Source organism: Cibotium barometz, chromosome 30 (assembly GCF_041138505.1).
Source record: "Cibotium barometz isolate CiBa-2024 chromosome 30, ASM4113850v1, whole genome shotgun sequence".
Taxonomy (NCBI): Eukaryota; Viridiplantae; Streptophyta; class Polypodiopsida; order Cyatheales; family Cibotiaceae; genus Cibotium; species Cibotium barometz.
Window position 1 is genome coordinate 25,873,628 of NC_141075.1, and position 18,115 is coordinate 25,891,742.

At 37.0% G+C, this 18,115-nt stretch overlaps 1 protein-coding gene across 1 annotated transcript; it reads right to left on the reverse strand.

Annotated features, from left to right (window-relative positions):
* Positions 1 to 10,983: 10,983 nt before the first annotated feature.
* Positions 10,984 to 13,408, reverse strand: LOC147621320 (putative pectinesterase 53). The gene is made up of 5 exons (XM_086824537.1): positions 12,870 to 13,408; positions 12,348 to 12,555; positions 11,831 to 12,037; positions 11,389 to 11,627; positions 10,984 to 11,274 (listed from the first exon to the last, which is right to left on the reverse strand). The coding sequence occupies exons 1-5, from the start codon at positions 13,406 to 13,408 to the stop codon at positions 11,124 to 11,126; spliced, it is 1,344 nt and encodes a 447-aa protein (XP_086680663.1). The 3' UTR covers positions 10,984 to 11,123.
* Positions 13,409 to 18,115: the final 4,707 nt, after the last annotated feature.

Consider the following 18,115-nt stretch of genomic DNA (forward strand, 5'->3'; position numbering starts at 1 on the left):
GGTGACAATGAAGATTGTTTTGGTTGTCTTGTATGTTCTAAAAAGGCATGGCAAGATTGTTTTGGTTGTCTTGTATGTAGATTACTTTAACATTTCAGGTGACAATGAAGAGATGATCCAAAAGACAATGGGTATGCTGAGCCATGAGTTTGAGATGACAGACTTGGGTCTTATGCATTTCTGTTTGGGGATTGAGGTCTAGCAAGAGTTAGGTAAATCTTCATTTCATAGCAAAAGTATGCTTGGGAGTTTCTCAAAGCATTTGGGATGACAAACTGCAAGCCTGTGTCTACGCCAATGGAAGTGAACTTGAAGCTTTTTGCAGAGGATTCTTCATCGCTTGTTGACATCAGGAAGTATAGGAAGTTGGTGGGGAGTTTGATTTTTCTCACTAACACTAGACCTGATATCAGCTTCACAGTTGGTGTGTTAAGCGGGTTTTCCAACAAGCCACGAGAGAGTCATTGGAAGAAAGGGATGAGGGTACTTAGGTACATTAGAGGTACTCTTGAGTATGGCATCACTTATAGCATGGGTGACACTCTGACAGGTTATTGTGACTCAGATTGGGCAGGAGATTGTGATTCTAGGAAATCAGTTTCTGGATATTGTTTTTCGTTTGGTTCCAGTGCTTTCTCTTGGACCAGCAAAAAGCAACCTACAATGGCACTTTCTTCCACAGAGGTTGAGTATAAGGCAACTTGCTTTATTGCATGTGAGGTACTATGGCTGAGGAGAATCTTGGTTTACATGGTAGTTTAGATAGGGAGGCTATAGTCTTGAGGTGCGAAAATCAGAGTTGCATGGCTATCTCCAAGAACCCTATATTTCATGCTCGCATGAAGCACATTGAGATTCAATATCATTATGTGCAGGAGCTGATAGAGGATGAGATAGTGGAGCTGGAGTATTGCTATACAAAGAAAACTATATCGACATCTTCACCAAGGCTCTTGGGGAAGGACTAACTCACTCGGCATCTTTATCGACTTGGTGTTGGGCCAAAAATCTAGTTCATCTTTGAGGGGGGGTGTTAGTATACACTCAATGCCCGCCTCTTAGCATGTAGATCACTTTGATGTATAATGAACATTTGTTAGGCCCCCACATTATGAGGAGTAGCCATGGTGAAAATGTCTTTAGTGGGGACCCGTGAGATTAGACGCCAATTGGGTCATTACTGTGACCATTGATGATGGTTAGGAGATGGCAAGGGGTACGATAGTATGAGGAATGTTCCCTCATATACTAAGTCCATCATTAGTGGGCGGTGGTTGGTGGGCCGCGTTCTTGATAAGCGAGCGGTGATTGTGTTTATGCGGTGTAACTTCCCTCGTTGTATATGTGTCTAACCGCCTACAATACTATATATGGACATGGTTGCCATGAGCTAAGGCATCAAATGCTTGTGAGTATCCACCCCCTTCTACACTTCGTACATACTCCATCCAGAGTTTGTCCATATCGCCACCATTTAAGCTCTACTTGAGAGAGCGTACGGGTGGATAACACCATCACTTGTACCTCTTTGGTATAATCAAAATTTTAAATTTTCTCTATTGTGTATCTATTGCATTGTCTATTGTGCTTTGACTTGCTATCTCTTTCCACCGTGCCATATTTTTATAGCATCTATGTGTGTATTGCTACATTGATCTCCACTCCAATAATTATTTATGATTTATTCAACTTCTTAATGCATTACAAAACTAATCTAAGAGTAAGGCTATCCCTCTTATGGCGATACAACATGTATAATAGTCTCTAGGAGGTGGTACATTGGTAGACAAGAGAACATGCCCTTGTGTATTACACACATAAGTAGGTCATGTAAGCTCTAGGAGTCACTTCATTAGATGCGTGCTAACTCACCTCACTCAGTCTTTGTTTCCATGACTCCATCCCTTTTCCAGAATTGCAATTAACAAAAAAGCACTCATTTGAAAACTTTCCCAAGTGTTGCTACCCTTAGTCTTTGTTTCCATGACTCCATCCATCAACAAAAAAAGCACTCATTTAAAATCTCTCTCAAATGTTGCTATGGATGGGAGAGAAAGTGAAGGGTAGGTGAAGCCTAAGAAGAAGGAAAGAGTAGGTGACTTATGAATGGAGGGTAGTCGGGAGTGAGGTCCTCTTAATGTGGCATGCTGCCAATAAAGTGTTTGTGTCTACATGAATAATTTGAGTTATTAATGTTTAATAAATGGGTGTTTTATCACTTAAATATATGTTTTAAAAAATAAATATCTAATATATGTATTAAAAAATAAATATCTAATATATATATATTTTTAATGCTCATATAATAAATCTATATATTTTAACTTACCTTATATTAATACAATTTTTAGTAACTTTTATATATGATAAATTGCCTTGTATTAATATAGATATTCATATTTATGAATCTTTAAAATAACATATATTTTGTTCTTAATATTTTAAGATGTACAATATATCTATCATAATGTTCATATTCATCTTACATTGATAGAAATATATACATTTCAATTTTTATCTTTATCATAAAGTTTGAATATGAGACTGGATTCTTAAAAATTTATTTACAACTCTGCATGTGTCGGATGCCTATAACATATAATTTCACGTTTAAATACACATTACTATGCCTACAACATATAATTTCACGTTTAAATACACATTACTATACCTTTAACAATTTTCCTCCATTGTTTGCACCTAAACCCCAACCCACAATTTATCTAGAAGATTTGAGATCGTCCATATTATATTTCCTACACCATAAAGATAAGACATTACCCTCCACCCCTATAAAGTAAATCCTTAATAAACTTTTAACATGCCACAAAGAGCATTTTGCTTTTATTGCCCCCTCAGATGCCAATTAATGTTCTCACCCCAACCTTGCCTACCATAAACCTACACATGGAAATATGCACTTTGAATAGGAAACAACCAAAGAGAAGCCACATATTGTGATGTGGCTTCTCTCCATTACTTTAGTAGTATATTATTTCACAAGTGATGATTCATGTCTTTTTTGAAAAGTCCTTATAAGAATTACAAAAGTCCTTATAAGAATTACAAAGTAATGATTAGCCAAGGAAGTTTTAAAGGTGGAATTCCAAATTTTAAATAGTGAAAAGTGTGTTAAATAAGATAAATTTATGATGCTATTGATTAGTGAAATTCAATGTTGAATAATATATAACAAAGCCATATTCAAAAGAGGCAAAGATATCTTAAAAAATATTGATTGGTGAAATTCAATCTTGGCCTCTCTTGAATAATATATAACAAAGACATATTCAAGAGAGGCTAAGATGTCTTAAAAAATGTATAATGTTGAGAGTACAAAGTAATGATAGATTACAAAAATTTCTTTTTCCTCATCTTCCTCCCGATTATGAAGCCTATAACATAAAAAGTTCAACTAATTTACTTCAATAAGAAATTGTAATCTTTTCTTATCAATTGCAAACTCTCTCAATCTCCACTTTTTCATCTCATATCACATGAAATAGATAAGCCAAGGCTTATAAAACTAATATATATATATATATTCCTTATAATCTTATTGAAAAAATTCAATGCTATAAATTTTTATTAAAACTCCACTTTGACTATTATCTTGACTTTTCCTTCCAAAAGCATAACACTTATGTATGTGCATCCACATCCACACACTTGTATACAATCGTGTGCATACAATAGTTTACACATGTATGTAGACATGTTCACATGTGCCATTGCAAAATTCTTATATGCCCATTTTTTGGGTCTCATTTTTAAGGTCAATCCTCTCAAGAAGAAGGATTACAACACGATACAATCATGAAAGTTTAAAATTTCCATTTGATTTTCTTTGACATGATAAATGTTCTTCCAAATGTTCAAAGAATTACATTGAATTCCTTTTCTTTGCCCTTTTTTTGGTCTAGAAGAAAAAGTTTGCATTGATTAAGTGACAATTTGGATCCTCTTAGTCCCCTAGATAATTGTTGAAACCTTAGGTTTACATCATAGTCTTACGATACACACAACCTATACTTACCACACAAAGTAAAATCTTTGTGTTGTTGGATCATTTTCATTCTATCTCAATGGACAATTATTTGCATTTAGCCTTGCTTATCCTCAACAACTTCTTCTTGTTAAAAGTAGTACTTCCATTTGGTTGCTATGTCTTCTACTTTACCCCTCCAATTTGTCACTCATCAAGGTGCCCCACTCAAATATACACATCCTGTCTCCCTCTCACTCTCTCACTTTCTCTCACACACATATTGAAGTAAAAATGAAATGCACAATGAATAATGCACAATGTGTAATCACACATAATCTCTCTCTCTCTCTCTCTCTCAACACGTCTTGTGTTCGAATCTCACTCCCATCGGATAGATCATATTTAGTCTCTTGGGATTGTTCCTATGACGTTAAAAGAGCTTCTTCTTCTTCTTCTTCTTCTTCTCTCTCTCTCTCTCTCTCTCTCTCTCTCTCTCTCTCTCTCTCTCTCCCTCACACACACACACACACAAGATAGAGCCAAGTGTGTCTTTTATTATGCATATGATTCCCTCAATATAATACTAAAATTCACTTCTTTACTATGGCTAACAACGTTCACATTGGCCACCCAAAAAAAGTACTACATTATTCACACCCCAAAAAAGTAAAGTACAAATGGACTAATGGCCTCATAAATGACTAGCCTTAAATCTCCTGGACTAAAAATGTTTGGATGTATAATAAATTGACAAAGTAAGCGGTAACATGCCCCCCTTCATGATGGAGGTTTGCTTTTAGACATTCCTTGTGACTCTATGGCGGCAGGCAGAAGTAGTACTTGGTGTTGAACATGTTTTGAGATCAAATTTGAGGTTAATTTCATAATTATTCTCATAGTACTCTTTGAGCTAATTTATGAGAAGAACTATAAGCTCGAAGTATCACTGATGGTAGCCACTATGTCACAACATGCAACTATCCTGTATGCGTGTACTTTATCCTGCATGTATGGTAGCCTTAAAGGTTGATAGCTCACACAAGGGGCAGTTGTAGATAATATGGGGATCCACTTTCTTCATTTCACATGTCACAACATGTATGGTAGCCTTAAAGGTTGATAGTATCACTGATGGTAGCCACATGTCACAACATGCAACTATCCTCTATGCGTGTACTTTATCCTCCATGTATGGTAGCCTTAAAGGTTGATAGCTCACACAAGGGGCAGTTGTAGATAATATGGGGATCCACTTTCTTCATTTCTTGAAATTTCCACCATCTTTTTGCAGGCAATGACATAGAAATTCTAATGTTGCTTTAGTTGTTTAAAGAGTTCTTCTCCCCTCATCCACCCTAAAATATTTTCTTTAACCTTTCACTTCTTTCTGGTCCATAACCCGTCACCTTTCTGTCACTGCTTTTATCCAAGTTAGCACGCACGTTTCGTGTGCACCAGAGATACATGGAGTCAGTGGGTAATAATTCCGTGGTCATTAAACAGTCACGAATGCCCCGGCCACCTTCCAAGCACTCATGAATAGAGTGTTGGCTCCTTTCTTGTTCAAATTTGTACTTGTGTTCTTTGATGACATATTGGTCTATAGCAAGAGCAAAGAAGAGCATTTGGTACATGTGAAGCAAGTTTTTGAGGTCATGATGAGGGACAGTTGGTTGTGGCGATAACAACTTTGAGCAAGTGAAGCCACCAGGATAGCTAGGATTTTACCCGTCACCAACTATAAGGTTGTAAGATTAACAAGAGTGCTTTATTCAAGATCCTCTAAGGGAGAATTAGGATAGTGTCAGGTCCAAAGTTGATGGGTGCTCCATGCCTTCGCCAACCGATGACCGTGGGGTTATCAAGTGGATTTTTCTTAGGAATCAAGTCTCAGTTGGCACACACATTGGAATTTGGTGGGTCCAAGAATGGATCAATCGTCTTGACTTCAAAGACCCAAAGTCGTAACGCTTATTTTCAAGTACTTTCTTGTACTCCCTAATTAATAATTTAAAATTTTTCAAGGTCATTGCCAAATTGTGATGGAATCTAATTTGTTGCATGCTCTTACTCTTACACATGAGTAGATAGATCTTTTCAAAATGGTGAAGAGAGCATACCAAAGTTGCCACTAGGTGGCAGGTGAAGAGAAGTCTTGCCGAAAATTGGCATAACCAAGATATAGTCTGTGATGAGTGACAACAAGATAAGGGACTTTGGCATATCACTCGTAGGGTGACATGTGTTATGATTCATCACACTCTCTCGTGATGGCCAAATGATATTCCTGACTATAAGAGTTAAAACTATACTATATTAAGGGAAATTACTCTCCTATTAAAACATAAAGATAGGAGTACATAATATAAGGGAAAGTACTCTCCTACTAAAACATACTATAAGGGAAAGTACTCTCCTACTAAAACATATAAGGCCAATCCATAGTACTCTCCTACTAAAACATACTATAAGGGAAAGTACTCTCCTACTAAAATATATAAGTCCAATCCATAGTGTGAACCTAACTATATGAGCATAATCTCACCAAACATGCCAGTGGGTGAAAGTGCAGAACTATCATTTGGGCACTCAGGGGGATCACTATATGTAAAATATCCCTATCGCGTGCATTCAAGGCCTATATTTTAAATCCCTTATTTGTGAATTTTTAAATCTATATAATATCCCCTTTTCTTTATGAATCTGTAAAATTTTTAATTTTTTTTAAATCATACTCTTATGTAAATATATTTTTGTAAGTTTCATAAATTAAAATTATGCTTCTGTTGAACGCACGTGATATTCACATTTTTTTGTGAGTGACCCCCCCCTCCCCCTGAGTTTGGGCATGTCCATATCCACACTAGTTCATCTCGATACCTCAACATTAGAGTAGTCTTAGTGTAGCATGCATTATCTTTGAGGAGCACAATAATTTCACACTATAGAATCGAATAGGTCTTAGTGTAGCATGCGTTGTCTTTGAGGAGCATGATAATTTCACACTAGTTGAGCTTGATATCTCAATATTGGAGTCTTAGTGTAGCGTGCAATTGTCTTTGGTGAGTAGGATAATTTCACACTTGTTGAGCGCGATATCTTAACATTGGAGTCTTAGTGTAGCATGTGTTGTCTTTGAGGAGCATGATAATTTCACACTATAGAAGCCAATAGGTCTTAAGAAAAATAGTGTGTATTATCTTTGAGAAAGGAGGATAATTTCACACTATAGAAGCCAAGGGGTCTCAAGGATAATTTCACACTATAGAAGCCAAAGGGGTCTTAAGGACTATCCAATCAAGGAAAATATACTCATTGGTGTGAGCAATAAATATAGCCAATTGGATGCCTACTTATGTGCAAAGTACCCGGCCATAGAGGATCCTTATTCTCTTATGGTGTGTACAAGCAAATCACTACCTAGCTCAACAACCTCATCTATAGCTTCAAGGATGAGTATGTTGAATAGCCTGAGGTTTTAATGAAGAAGAGTTGAAGGCTGAAAGGCCTCATTTCAAGTAGAGGATGTGAGATGACCAGGAGGAGGAGTCATCCTCCCCAAATAAGGAAGACACACACAGGAATATATCCAGCTCCACAAGGATCAACCTAGATGCTTGGTGCTATTGGAAGTTATGGTTTACCCTCTCCAACCCCACAAGATCCCCCCTTCTTTTGCTAAGCCCCCAAGTGCTTTTGAGGCCATAACAAAACTTTTATGGGAAGCCCTCTATTCCACACCACCACCAATTCTCCAAGATGACCACCCCCACAACCTTAGGCTTGGCCTCTCCTTCAATGACCCCTCATCTTCACACACCTCTAAGTCCACCTCCACACATTTGCCTTATCTTAGCTTGTATCTACCATCTCTACTAGCCTCCCTCACTTTGGTGACATTTCACCCCATAATCCCTTTCTAACAACCTTTCCACCCATGTTACCACTAATCACCACCCTTGGTGGTGATTGGCGGTGGCATTTAACCCCATAACCCCTTTCTAACAATCTCTCCACCCATGTTACCGGCAATTGCCACCCATGTTACTGCCAATCACCACTCTTGGTGGTGGGGAGGTCCTTAGCAACATTACACCACCCCTAAGGCTTTATGAAGTAATATCCTCTCTACCCTCGCCTCCACTACCCCCTCAACCCCACCCAACATGCAATAGGGAAGAAGGCATGAGCTTGAAGACCAATGGATCCTTAGGAGGGATGAAGTCAATCCATCAAACCTTCTTATAGGTTTGAGGGATCCCCTAGATGTCTACACATTTAGAGAAGCCTTAGAGATAGCCTCGCATAAATACCACCTCCTCTACACCCACCCCGTAGAGAGAGACTTTCCATAAGATTAAACTCCGTATAAGTACTTCATTTGTCTCAACAATCTAGGATAGGGACATTTGGGAGTGCCCTGCACACACAATCACCCACATAAGGAGTTGTGAGGCTAGTCCAAATGGTGTATCCCCTACATGTTCCAACATAAGCACTTGGTAGTGTGCTACAAAGCACCCACAGAAAACCCAGCTCTACTAACCTCAACTTCCCAATCAAGAAAAATCAAGCACCACTGGGCTTAGGTAATTTTCCTTGAAGGTAAAGAAGGAGGCGAAGAGGAAGATTCTCTACAACTTTCCATTTATTCTTCCCCCCCAAAGAGAGCACACATCACCAAAGGATGGATGCTTTGAACCATGGATTGCTTCTACAACATGTATGGTCAAGTTCAAATCCTGCCATTGTTCGCAACCATCAAGTTCTTCAGGCTCACAACGGACCGTATCCATGCCTTCCAAGAGTAGACAACCTACTCCCATAACCTACTCCCATACTGTTCGTAGGATGGCTTTTGACCAAGGCTTGACCTTACACCTTGTAGCATATCTTTAAATATAGCCTACAAGTGTAACGATTTTGGCACTCCTTTCTGGGCCCTTTTTAAGATGCTCACAGCCTTCCATGACCACATGGCACCTGAATAGGTCATTCCAACTCCTCACAGCCTTCCATGACCACATGGCACATGAATAGGTCATTCCAACTCCTCAAAGTCAATTTTGAGGATGAAATCGTGATTAGGAAGGGGGGTATGTTAACCAAATCATTGGTTAAAATTACCATGGATACCTTGCCACATCTTTTGTAACCACACAATGCGCTTAATATATAAGATTTTGGAATACTATGGAGCTTACGACTTATGTGTAATACTGGGATAAACCAAGCTTATGACTTATGTAATGTCGATGAACTATACATACCCTATAACTATTTTAGTTTCTATATCCTTTGGAAATTCCTTGCATTACATAAGAGGCTTATATATAAGTCATTTTTTACCAGTGAGAAAATGCATAATCTCAAATTTATCACAATTGAGTCTAGTCTTGTGTTCTTACGGTGGTCTTGTGGTGGTGATAGCTTGTTTGTTTTCTCTCTGTGCTTGCTTATGGATTGTGTGTGTGTTTAGAGTGGAGATTGATTGGTCTTCTCTTCTCTTCTGCCTCTACTTCTCCTTCTCCTTCTCCTTCTCTTCCCTAGTCTTTGCACTTGTGTAGGCATTGAGGTTGAGATAGATCTTTCGATAGCTCTCTCTCTCCCTCATTGCTCCATTCCCTTTTGCATATATTGTGGTGACACCAATAAAGGCAAGTTTAAGGACCCTTGCTTCTCCATAAGAGAGAGTTGTTAAATCTTGACGGCTAACGCGATGCAAAACAACTATGACCCTTGCATTCCCTTCTTCCCCTTACAAAAGGGCTATGATCCTTGCATTCCCTTTGCGCAAGGCATAAGAGTTCCTATTTTGGTGACACATATCGTACTGCATATTAGGTCAATATAGATCTTCAATCAATATCACACATTGTGGGAGAAGGGAATTTTCTCATTTTCTTCTTCGAGAGGGGAAAATACTCGTGTGCATACACAATAACCTTGACAGTTCTTTGTTGCAGTCATTGAGTCCATGCATTGACACACCACTATTGTCCTCTTTGTTGTATTGGCAATGATTGATTGCCTTGCTGGGCATTGTAAACCATTTTCTTTCTCATGTCCTTTATCCATTATCTCACAATAGAAGTGTTAATGGTCACTTTTTATAGTGAGTATATTTATAACTATGAGGTGGCTTTGATGGTTAGTTAAATTAAGTTAAATGTTGACCTTAGAAGAACTAATGATGGCCTATTATATTTATGTGTACAAAGTTGCACTCATTGCATTTATTATCTTGTTATATATAAGTAAGATAAATTGATGTTACACTAATCATTTATCTTGTCCACTTTTCTTTCTAAGGTAAACTAATGTCAACTTCATTCACCCTTGGAGACTTTCTTCAAGAGCATGATGGCAATGATAATGACCATCAAAGACTTTGAATCATGCATAAAGTTATTTTACATTTTGCAAATATTTTCACCATAAAGTTGACTTAAAAGTTTTCAAGCCCATAATGAAAAGGATATTCAAAAACACGAAGGCAAAAGGGTTGCATTTAAAAACACAAAGGGTTGCATTTAAAAACACAGAGGGTCTTTCTATGGACTAATGCCAAGATCTACCATTCCAGGCTTGTTTTCACGCGGGTAAAGTATGCAACCAATTGTCAGAAGATTTTTGGAGTGGCTATAGACTGGAAAAACTGAAGAAAGACTAGTTTCCATGTCATCTGACGGGCTGAAAGACTAGTTTCCATGTCATCTGACGGGCTCAGGGGGAAATAACTAGTTGTGAGCCTATGGCAACCGGCTACAACTTTAGGCCTATTTCCACACCGGGCTTGGTTGGCAACAACTGGTTTTCACTTCTCAGAAATTAATGAAGAAGAAGACGAGCCCTCTGAGTTTAAGTTGTGGTTGTGAGGTGAACCAATAGGATTTGGAAGTGTTCAGCCTTTAAAGAGTGTTGAAGTGTAAGAAACATAACTCTTTTGTGGCTGCAAAAACAGAACACATAGGCTTTGGGACTGCTAAACTCAAAATGTACTGTACGTTAGCTCATAACCATTTATTCCACCCACCAGCATGTAAAGTCAATCCTTGGTTGACGTTGGCACCAGGTTGTGGTTTCAGTCAACCAACCCTCCCGTGGAAACTGGACCTTCGATTGTTAATTAGGCTCATTCATAAGGCAACCATTGGTCGCCTTGGACAAAACTTATGTTGATGAACCTTGCTGCCTGTGATTCATTGAGCTGATGAGACCATGGTACACGCTCCAAAGCCTTGGCTCCAGGTCCACTGCAGTTGAACTCGTTGTAGGAGACGGTTCTGCAAAGATCAAACAAAACACAAACATAGCCCCTCCATGGTGACATGGTGATCTTGATCAACAGGTGCCATGAAAACATAATTTTATCGCTCCTAATTAACAGGTGGACTCACAGCTCTCTGCTTGCATCTCCCCAGTTATGCCATCCCTGTGGAACTATGATTCCATCCATAAAGCAAGACGCATACACCACCCGCGAGAAAGGTCCCCACGCTCTCCCCAAATACAGCTCTATGCTTGCACTGCTGCCTGTGAGCTCGCATTCCACAAAGGAGAAACCTGTGGCGTCGCTCGCATTTTGCCTCTTTTGCGCCGTTATGAAGCCAGATCCCACCGCATGAATCCAGCACGCCTGATAAAAATTTTCAATCAGAATTGGCCTGTTTCCGAAGCAATTTCGCCCCTTAGTGTGGCGTTTAATCCTATCTAATTAGCTGTTTCGCTTACTAAACTACCACACAAACGCATCTTTTGTAGCGTGGAGTGGTTTTCTGTAGCCACACAGAGGGCCGGAGATCGAATCCTAAGATTATTAGACCTGCGGATAGTGATAACCTTGTAGAGTGACAAGCCATCGCCGAAAATGAAATCGATCGAACCCTCGATGTAGCAGTTCTTGAAGTAATGGCGGCCCCTGTGATCATACAACGTATCCTGCCTCCCCCGGAACTTGCAATCGTAGAAAGCCGCTTGGTCGCCGGACACTTGAAGGGCCACTGCTTGCCCGCCGGGCACACCACTTGCAGGCGCTGGAGCCGTGTTCTGGAGAGATTTGATTTTCAATCGGTGGATTTCTGTGCAAAATAGTCAGATTGAAAGCAAAGAGAGTGGAATACAGCAGTGAAAAGTGCAAAATGATATTAACATTGATGGAAAACTAATTAGCTTTTCTGTCCAATTTCTGAATCGTTAATCAGAAGATCAAGTGATGGAAAGCTAATCTTTTCTGTGCAATTCCTGCATCGCTAATCAGAAGATCAAGTGATGGAATTAATCTAAGCTTTTCTGTGCAATAATTTATGCAGCGTTAATCAGAAGATCAAGTGATGGAAAGAAAACAGAGATTTCTAACCTGGAAAGTCATCCCCCTGGCGATGAAATTTGGAGCATTTACTGCCACAGTAGCGCTGTGGAAGGTGCCCAGCGGTCGCCCAGGGATTGTTTGGGGGTTGGAAACAGCGAAGGTAGCAGCAGTGTCATGCCAGCTGATGACGGTGTCCTCGCTTCCCAGGCCCTGAAGTTTGATGAAAGGCTTGTTGTGAGGAATGATCACCTTCTCCCTGCGCAAAGAAAAGCACGATTTTGCCAAGAAAGATCAAGTTAAGTGAGACGGTTTCTAAGATTGCAAAAGAAATCTCTGGAGAGAGAAGACGACGGGAACAAACGCAGCAGAGATTTGGTCTTGCTTGATTGAAGCAGGGGAGATTACGCTATGAAATCGCACAATATATTGTAACCTTTATAGTGATGAATCGTACAACATGAAGCGTTTCTTGCCCTTGCGTTTTAAGGTTTTTCAAAACAGAAAATATGGCGCCAAAGCAAGCAAGCAGTTGTGAAACTGGAGATCAGGAAAGGTGCAAGAAACGCCTACTCGAACAGGCCGCCTGCCACGAGAATGGTGTAGAAGCGCGTGTTGTTGACAGGGATGGAGTTCACCGCTGCCTGGATGGTCTGGAAATGGCCGAATCCGAACTGATCTACGATGATTAGCCTGCTGGCGTTGCAGAAACGAGCGTCCATGGCAGCGCGGGAAGGTCTGAAGGAGCCAAAAAATGCCAATCTTTCCTCGACATGATCATTCGGCTTGATCAGATCTCTCTGCGTCGCTCTGTGTGAGCTTGTTGATAATCTGGTAGAAGGAGAAAAGGGAGGAAGAGGATCCAAAGAGGCGCTGGGCCTGCTGTTTGGCGTTGACGAAGGGACTGCAGTAGAGAGCGGCGGAGAGAGCATGTTGTTTGATGATGGTGTTTTAATTTTGCTGCTTATGCTGGCGATGGAGCTGGGGGCTGAGGCCAGCAGGCCTTGCGTGGCGCTGTTCTGCTGCTGCTGCTGGAGGAGGACGAAGAGTGGGTGCAATTGCAGGGCAAGGAGCAAGGCCAAGAGCAAGTACACCATTGTGATAGGCACCATGGCCAGCAGGTATCTCTTGAGAGTGGCGACTGCAAAAGAAGAAGATGAAATATGTTCAAATTTAGATGCTCACACTCTTTCCACCCCAGGCCTTGGCAATCAATGCCTATGTGGGGACAATAGCCTCCTGGTGGATAAGGTGGCACCCTTTCTCCTTTTGGAAGAGTGGGTTCTAGTCGTCTAGACTATGTCGATGCCGAGGCGGGGGCAATAGTCGGGTGGATGAGGCGGGGACAATAGTCGGGTGGATAAGGTGGCACCCTTTCTTCTTTGAGAAGTGGGCATTCCATTGTGCTAAACTATGTCAATGTAGAGGCGGGGACAATAGTCAGGTGGATAAGGTGGCACCCTTTCTCCTTTGGGAAGTGGGTGTTCCATTGTGCTAAACTATGTCAATGCCGAGAGGCGGGGACAATAGTCGGGTGGATAAGGTGGCACCCTTTCTCCTTTCCGACGGTGGGTTCCATTCTCACCATGGCAAATGACGTCAATGACTAAAGCTATACCTCATGTAGCTTCTGGAGCTCAAAAACACAACGAAAGCCTCAATTCTTAGCTATGCAGTAACCCAACATAGCTAATCAAGTCAAAAAGTGGCATATATTATAACACTTTAAAGACATTGAAATATTTAAAGAAAATAGACAAATAGCTTAAAAATTTCTCAAAAATCAACTTAAGCTCTGTATTATGTGAAGATCTAAGATGCAAAGTGGAAATCTCATATGAGTTTATATGTGAAAGATATTAGCATTTTATGGAACCAGCCCAAATTTGGGACATGGTGTATACATTGAGCTTGTACCTAAGGAAATGAGGACTTTTAACTATCTAATGCTTAATCAGATTATGCAACTATATTCCCAACTTTGCATGTGACGTTCCAACAAAAGAACTTGAAAGGAAATTCCTTTGTTAGCTAGGAGAGATTGGCCACTAAAGGTAAATAAATGCCTGTTTTTTTACTATTTACAGGGTGCCTGAGTGGACAAAACTGGGCACCCTGATCCTGCAACCACCCCTTTCCATATAGCTAGGTCAATATGGGGGAAGGTTGATTTTCTTTCTAGGAATCAATGCCAGAGTTCTTTGGAGTTACCATTGTATATTTTACCTAATAGTTCTTATTCGCTTTTCTCATTTCTTGTGTTAGGACAGTTTGGAGGGAAGCCAAAGCTACATTTGTGTTTGCCTAGGCTTTGTTATCTATCAAACCTACCAAGGAACCTAAGTAATTGTGCAAATCCTTATTGTCTATACTCCTTTGGTTGGATTGTGGGTAGTGAAGGTCAAATTTTCATATTACATTTGTAAATGTAATGTCATACATTCATCATCATTCCATCCATTTCAACCTTTTTGGGATTTCTCTTACAATGTGTACAATCGGACAAGTTCAATGGACACTATAAACAGTTGGATGCTATATGTGAGAGTATTATGTAACACAATTACAGATGCATTGGGTAATATCTCCTAAGAATGAAAACTATTTGGCATCTTTAAAAGATTCCCTCAAAAAAGATCTCATTTTAATAATTATTAATCATATTTATAAAAAACCATGATGCTTGCATACAATCATATCTAAAAGTACACTAAATTTCTATGTTTTGGGATTTGTGAAAATTGATCTAAAAGTAAAAACCTCCTTAAAAATACACTTTATAAATAAAAAATCCAAAAAACTCTTGATTAAAGTATTCAATAAAATTTTGAGTTTTATGACAAATGCTTGTAAAGAAATCATCAACTTTTTGTTATATATATATATTTTTAAGTCCTCTACATTAAAAAAATATACACTTCTTGATTCAGTCAAGAATAATGAAGCTGTATAAATTTTCTCTATGCAAAATAAATTAATTTATTATTTTACTTTTCTTTTAAACTTACATTGATTGAATTTATTTTTTATAAGAATAAGAATAAAAATAAAATAGTAAATATTATATTTTAGTTTTTGATAATATTTATTTATTTTATTTTATCATAGTTTTTTTAATTTGACAATTTTTAAATTTTTTATATTTAATATCATAAAAATATTAAAGATGATATATAGATAATGGCTATTTATTTCAAGTATAATTAGTATAGATAATGGCTATTGATTTCAATATAGGTAATGGCTATTTATTTCAAATATAATTAGTATATATAAATATTTCAAGTTTAATTAAAAAATGCATATTGGGTATTGATTTTGAAAATAGAACTAGATATTGAGAAAAATACATATTATGTATTGATTTCAATATGAAACTACATATTGAGATGTTGAAATATTTTTTTAAAAATGGATACCATGTATCCATTTTAAAGTTTTTTAACACTTTAATTTATTCTAAATTATTCACTATAATATTTTATTTATTGGCGAGATTTTGATACCTTTTGCTTTATTGTATTAGAAATAGCTATATGTTTTTTTAAAAGACCAAAATAAGTAAAACCTTTTATCTTGTTTTGCAAAATGGATACCAAGTATCTACATTATGTTGAAAACACACAATTTGGATGCCAAGTATCCAAATTGTGTTGAACTATATACTTGGTATCCATTTTCTAAAACAAACAAAGAGCTTCTATAACAAGTAAATGCTATCTGTTTTGGAAAATGGATACCAACTTGAAAACCTTGTGTGTTTACAACACAAAGTGTGTTAAAAACAGGCAGAGACCTTCCAAAAACAAGTAAAAGCTACCTATTTTGAAAAATGCATACCAAGCTGAAAGGCTTATGCGTTTTCAACATGAATTGTGTTGAAAATGCATAAGCCTTTCAACTTGGTATCTATTTTTTAAAACAAACAATGATATTTTACTTGTTTTTGTTTTTGTTTTTTTCTAAAAAGCGCTACCAAAGTTTAAGTTTTCTTGAAATACAACAACTTGAACTACAATACACAATTCTTAAATATTATCTACACATATCTTTTGGTAGCAACAGAACATTTAGATTGCAAGCATGTCTTTTGATTATAATTATACAAATGTTACATTGGTGCCGAAAATTTTAAAAATTTGAGCATGTAACTCAAACTATTGTATTTTAAAAAAAACTTGAACTTTGGTAGACCTTTTTTAAATAAACCCAAAACAAGTAAAATATCTTTGCTTGTTTCAAAAAATGATACCTAGTTGACAGCCTTTTCTGTTTTACAAGCCTTTCACCTTGGTCGGAATTCATATTGAAAACACGTCTTTAAACTTGATATCCATATTCTAAAAAACATGCACCTTTTACTTATTTTGGAAGCTCCCTAGCCCGTTTTAGAGAAATAGATATCAAGTATCTAATATTGTGTGTTTTCAACACAAAGTAAATACTTCCTATCAATTTTTGAAAACAAGCATGAAGCTTTACTTGTTTTGGAATTTTAAAAGTTATCTAAATTTGTGCGTTTTCAACACAATTTGGATACTTGGTATCCAAATTGTGTGTTTTCAATGCTATGTAGACACTTGGTATCCTTTTTCGAAAACAAGCAAGGAGCTTTTACTTGTTATGGCATATAACCATCTTTTTCTTAACAAAAGGCATATAAAGTTCTATATAACTATCTCTAATATACAATAGAGCAAAAAAAAAAGGTCTTAAAATCTTATTAGTAAAGTGAAATATTAAAGTGAACAATCTAGAATAATTTTGAAGTGTTCTTGAAAATGGATACTCACTATCCATTTTTTGTGAACTCGGAGACAATTCATGTATACTAACTAGATATTTAAGATATTTATAACAAATATGATATTTTGTATTTCTTGACTCTCTTCTACCAAAGATATTTTCTTTTTTCAACCTATCCAAACTAAATATCATACATATATTTTGGTAGAATTTGATAATCCTAAAGTATTTTTACATTTAGAGAATTTTGTCTTTGTATTCATGTCTATTTTTATATTAAAATACAATTTGAAATAGAAGAGGTGATGACCCTACCACATCTAGGACACTAAAACATTAACATTTTATCCTCTCAATAAAGCCTTGTAAGATAAAGCATTATGTAAAAGAGACTAGAAAGAAGTTTCTTTTCTCCAAGCTTTTAAGCTTACCTATTGAGAGCGTTAAGTAATCATAGATCGATGGTATGTATATATATATAGCATCTTTTTAATCTTTTTATAGTATAATGATAACATTTAACGGAGTAATTATGTTATAAAAAAATTATTCAAATTTGTAAGATTTTTTTTAAATGTTGATTTCTTAGGTTTTTAGAGTACTAAAATTTTAATACCAGAACCATCAATATATTTTATATGATATCACCAAGTAATATTTAATGATTCTATAAGAATCTTATTATTATTATATTAGAGATTTATGTGTGTAATCTTATTATTATTATATTAGAGATTTATGTGTGTAATTATAATATAATCTTTATTTTTTTGAATTGATATGATACATTTTTATGAATGAGGATTTAATACAAAATGGTCACATAAATAAATCTATAAAATTAATTTATAGTTAAAAATTCTTATTATAGTCCAATCGATTTATTGTGTAACATATAATGGTTTGCAACCATAAGGCTTTATGGTATTAGTTTCTTTATCATAAATTTATTGTGTGTGATTTTTCCTTTGTGATTTGAAAAACTCATTATAATAAGATATATACTACATTTATATAGTTTTTAGGTACATCAATATGTACATATATTAAAATATATATGTAATCAGGTAAGG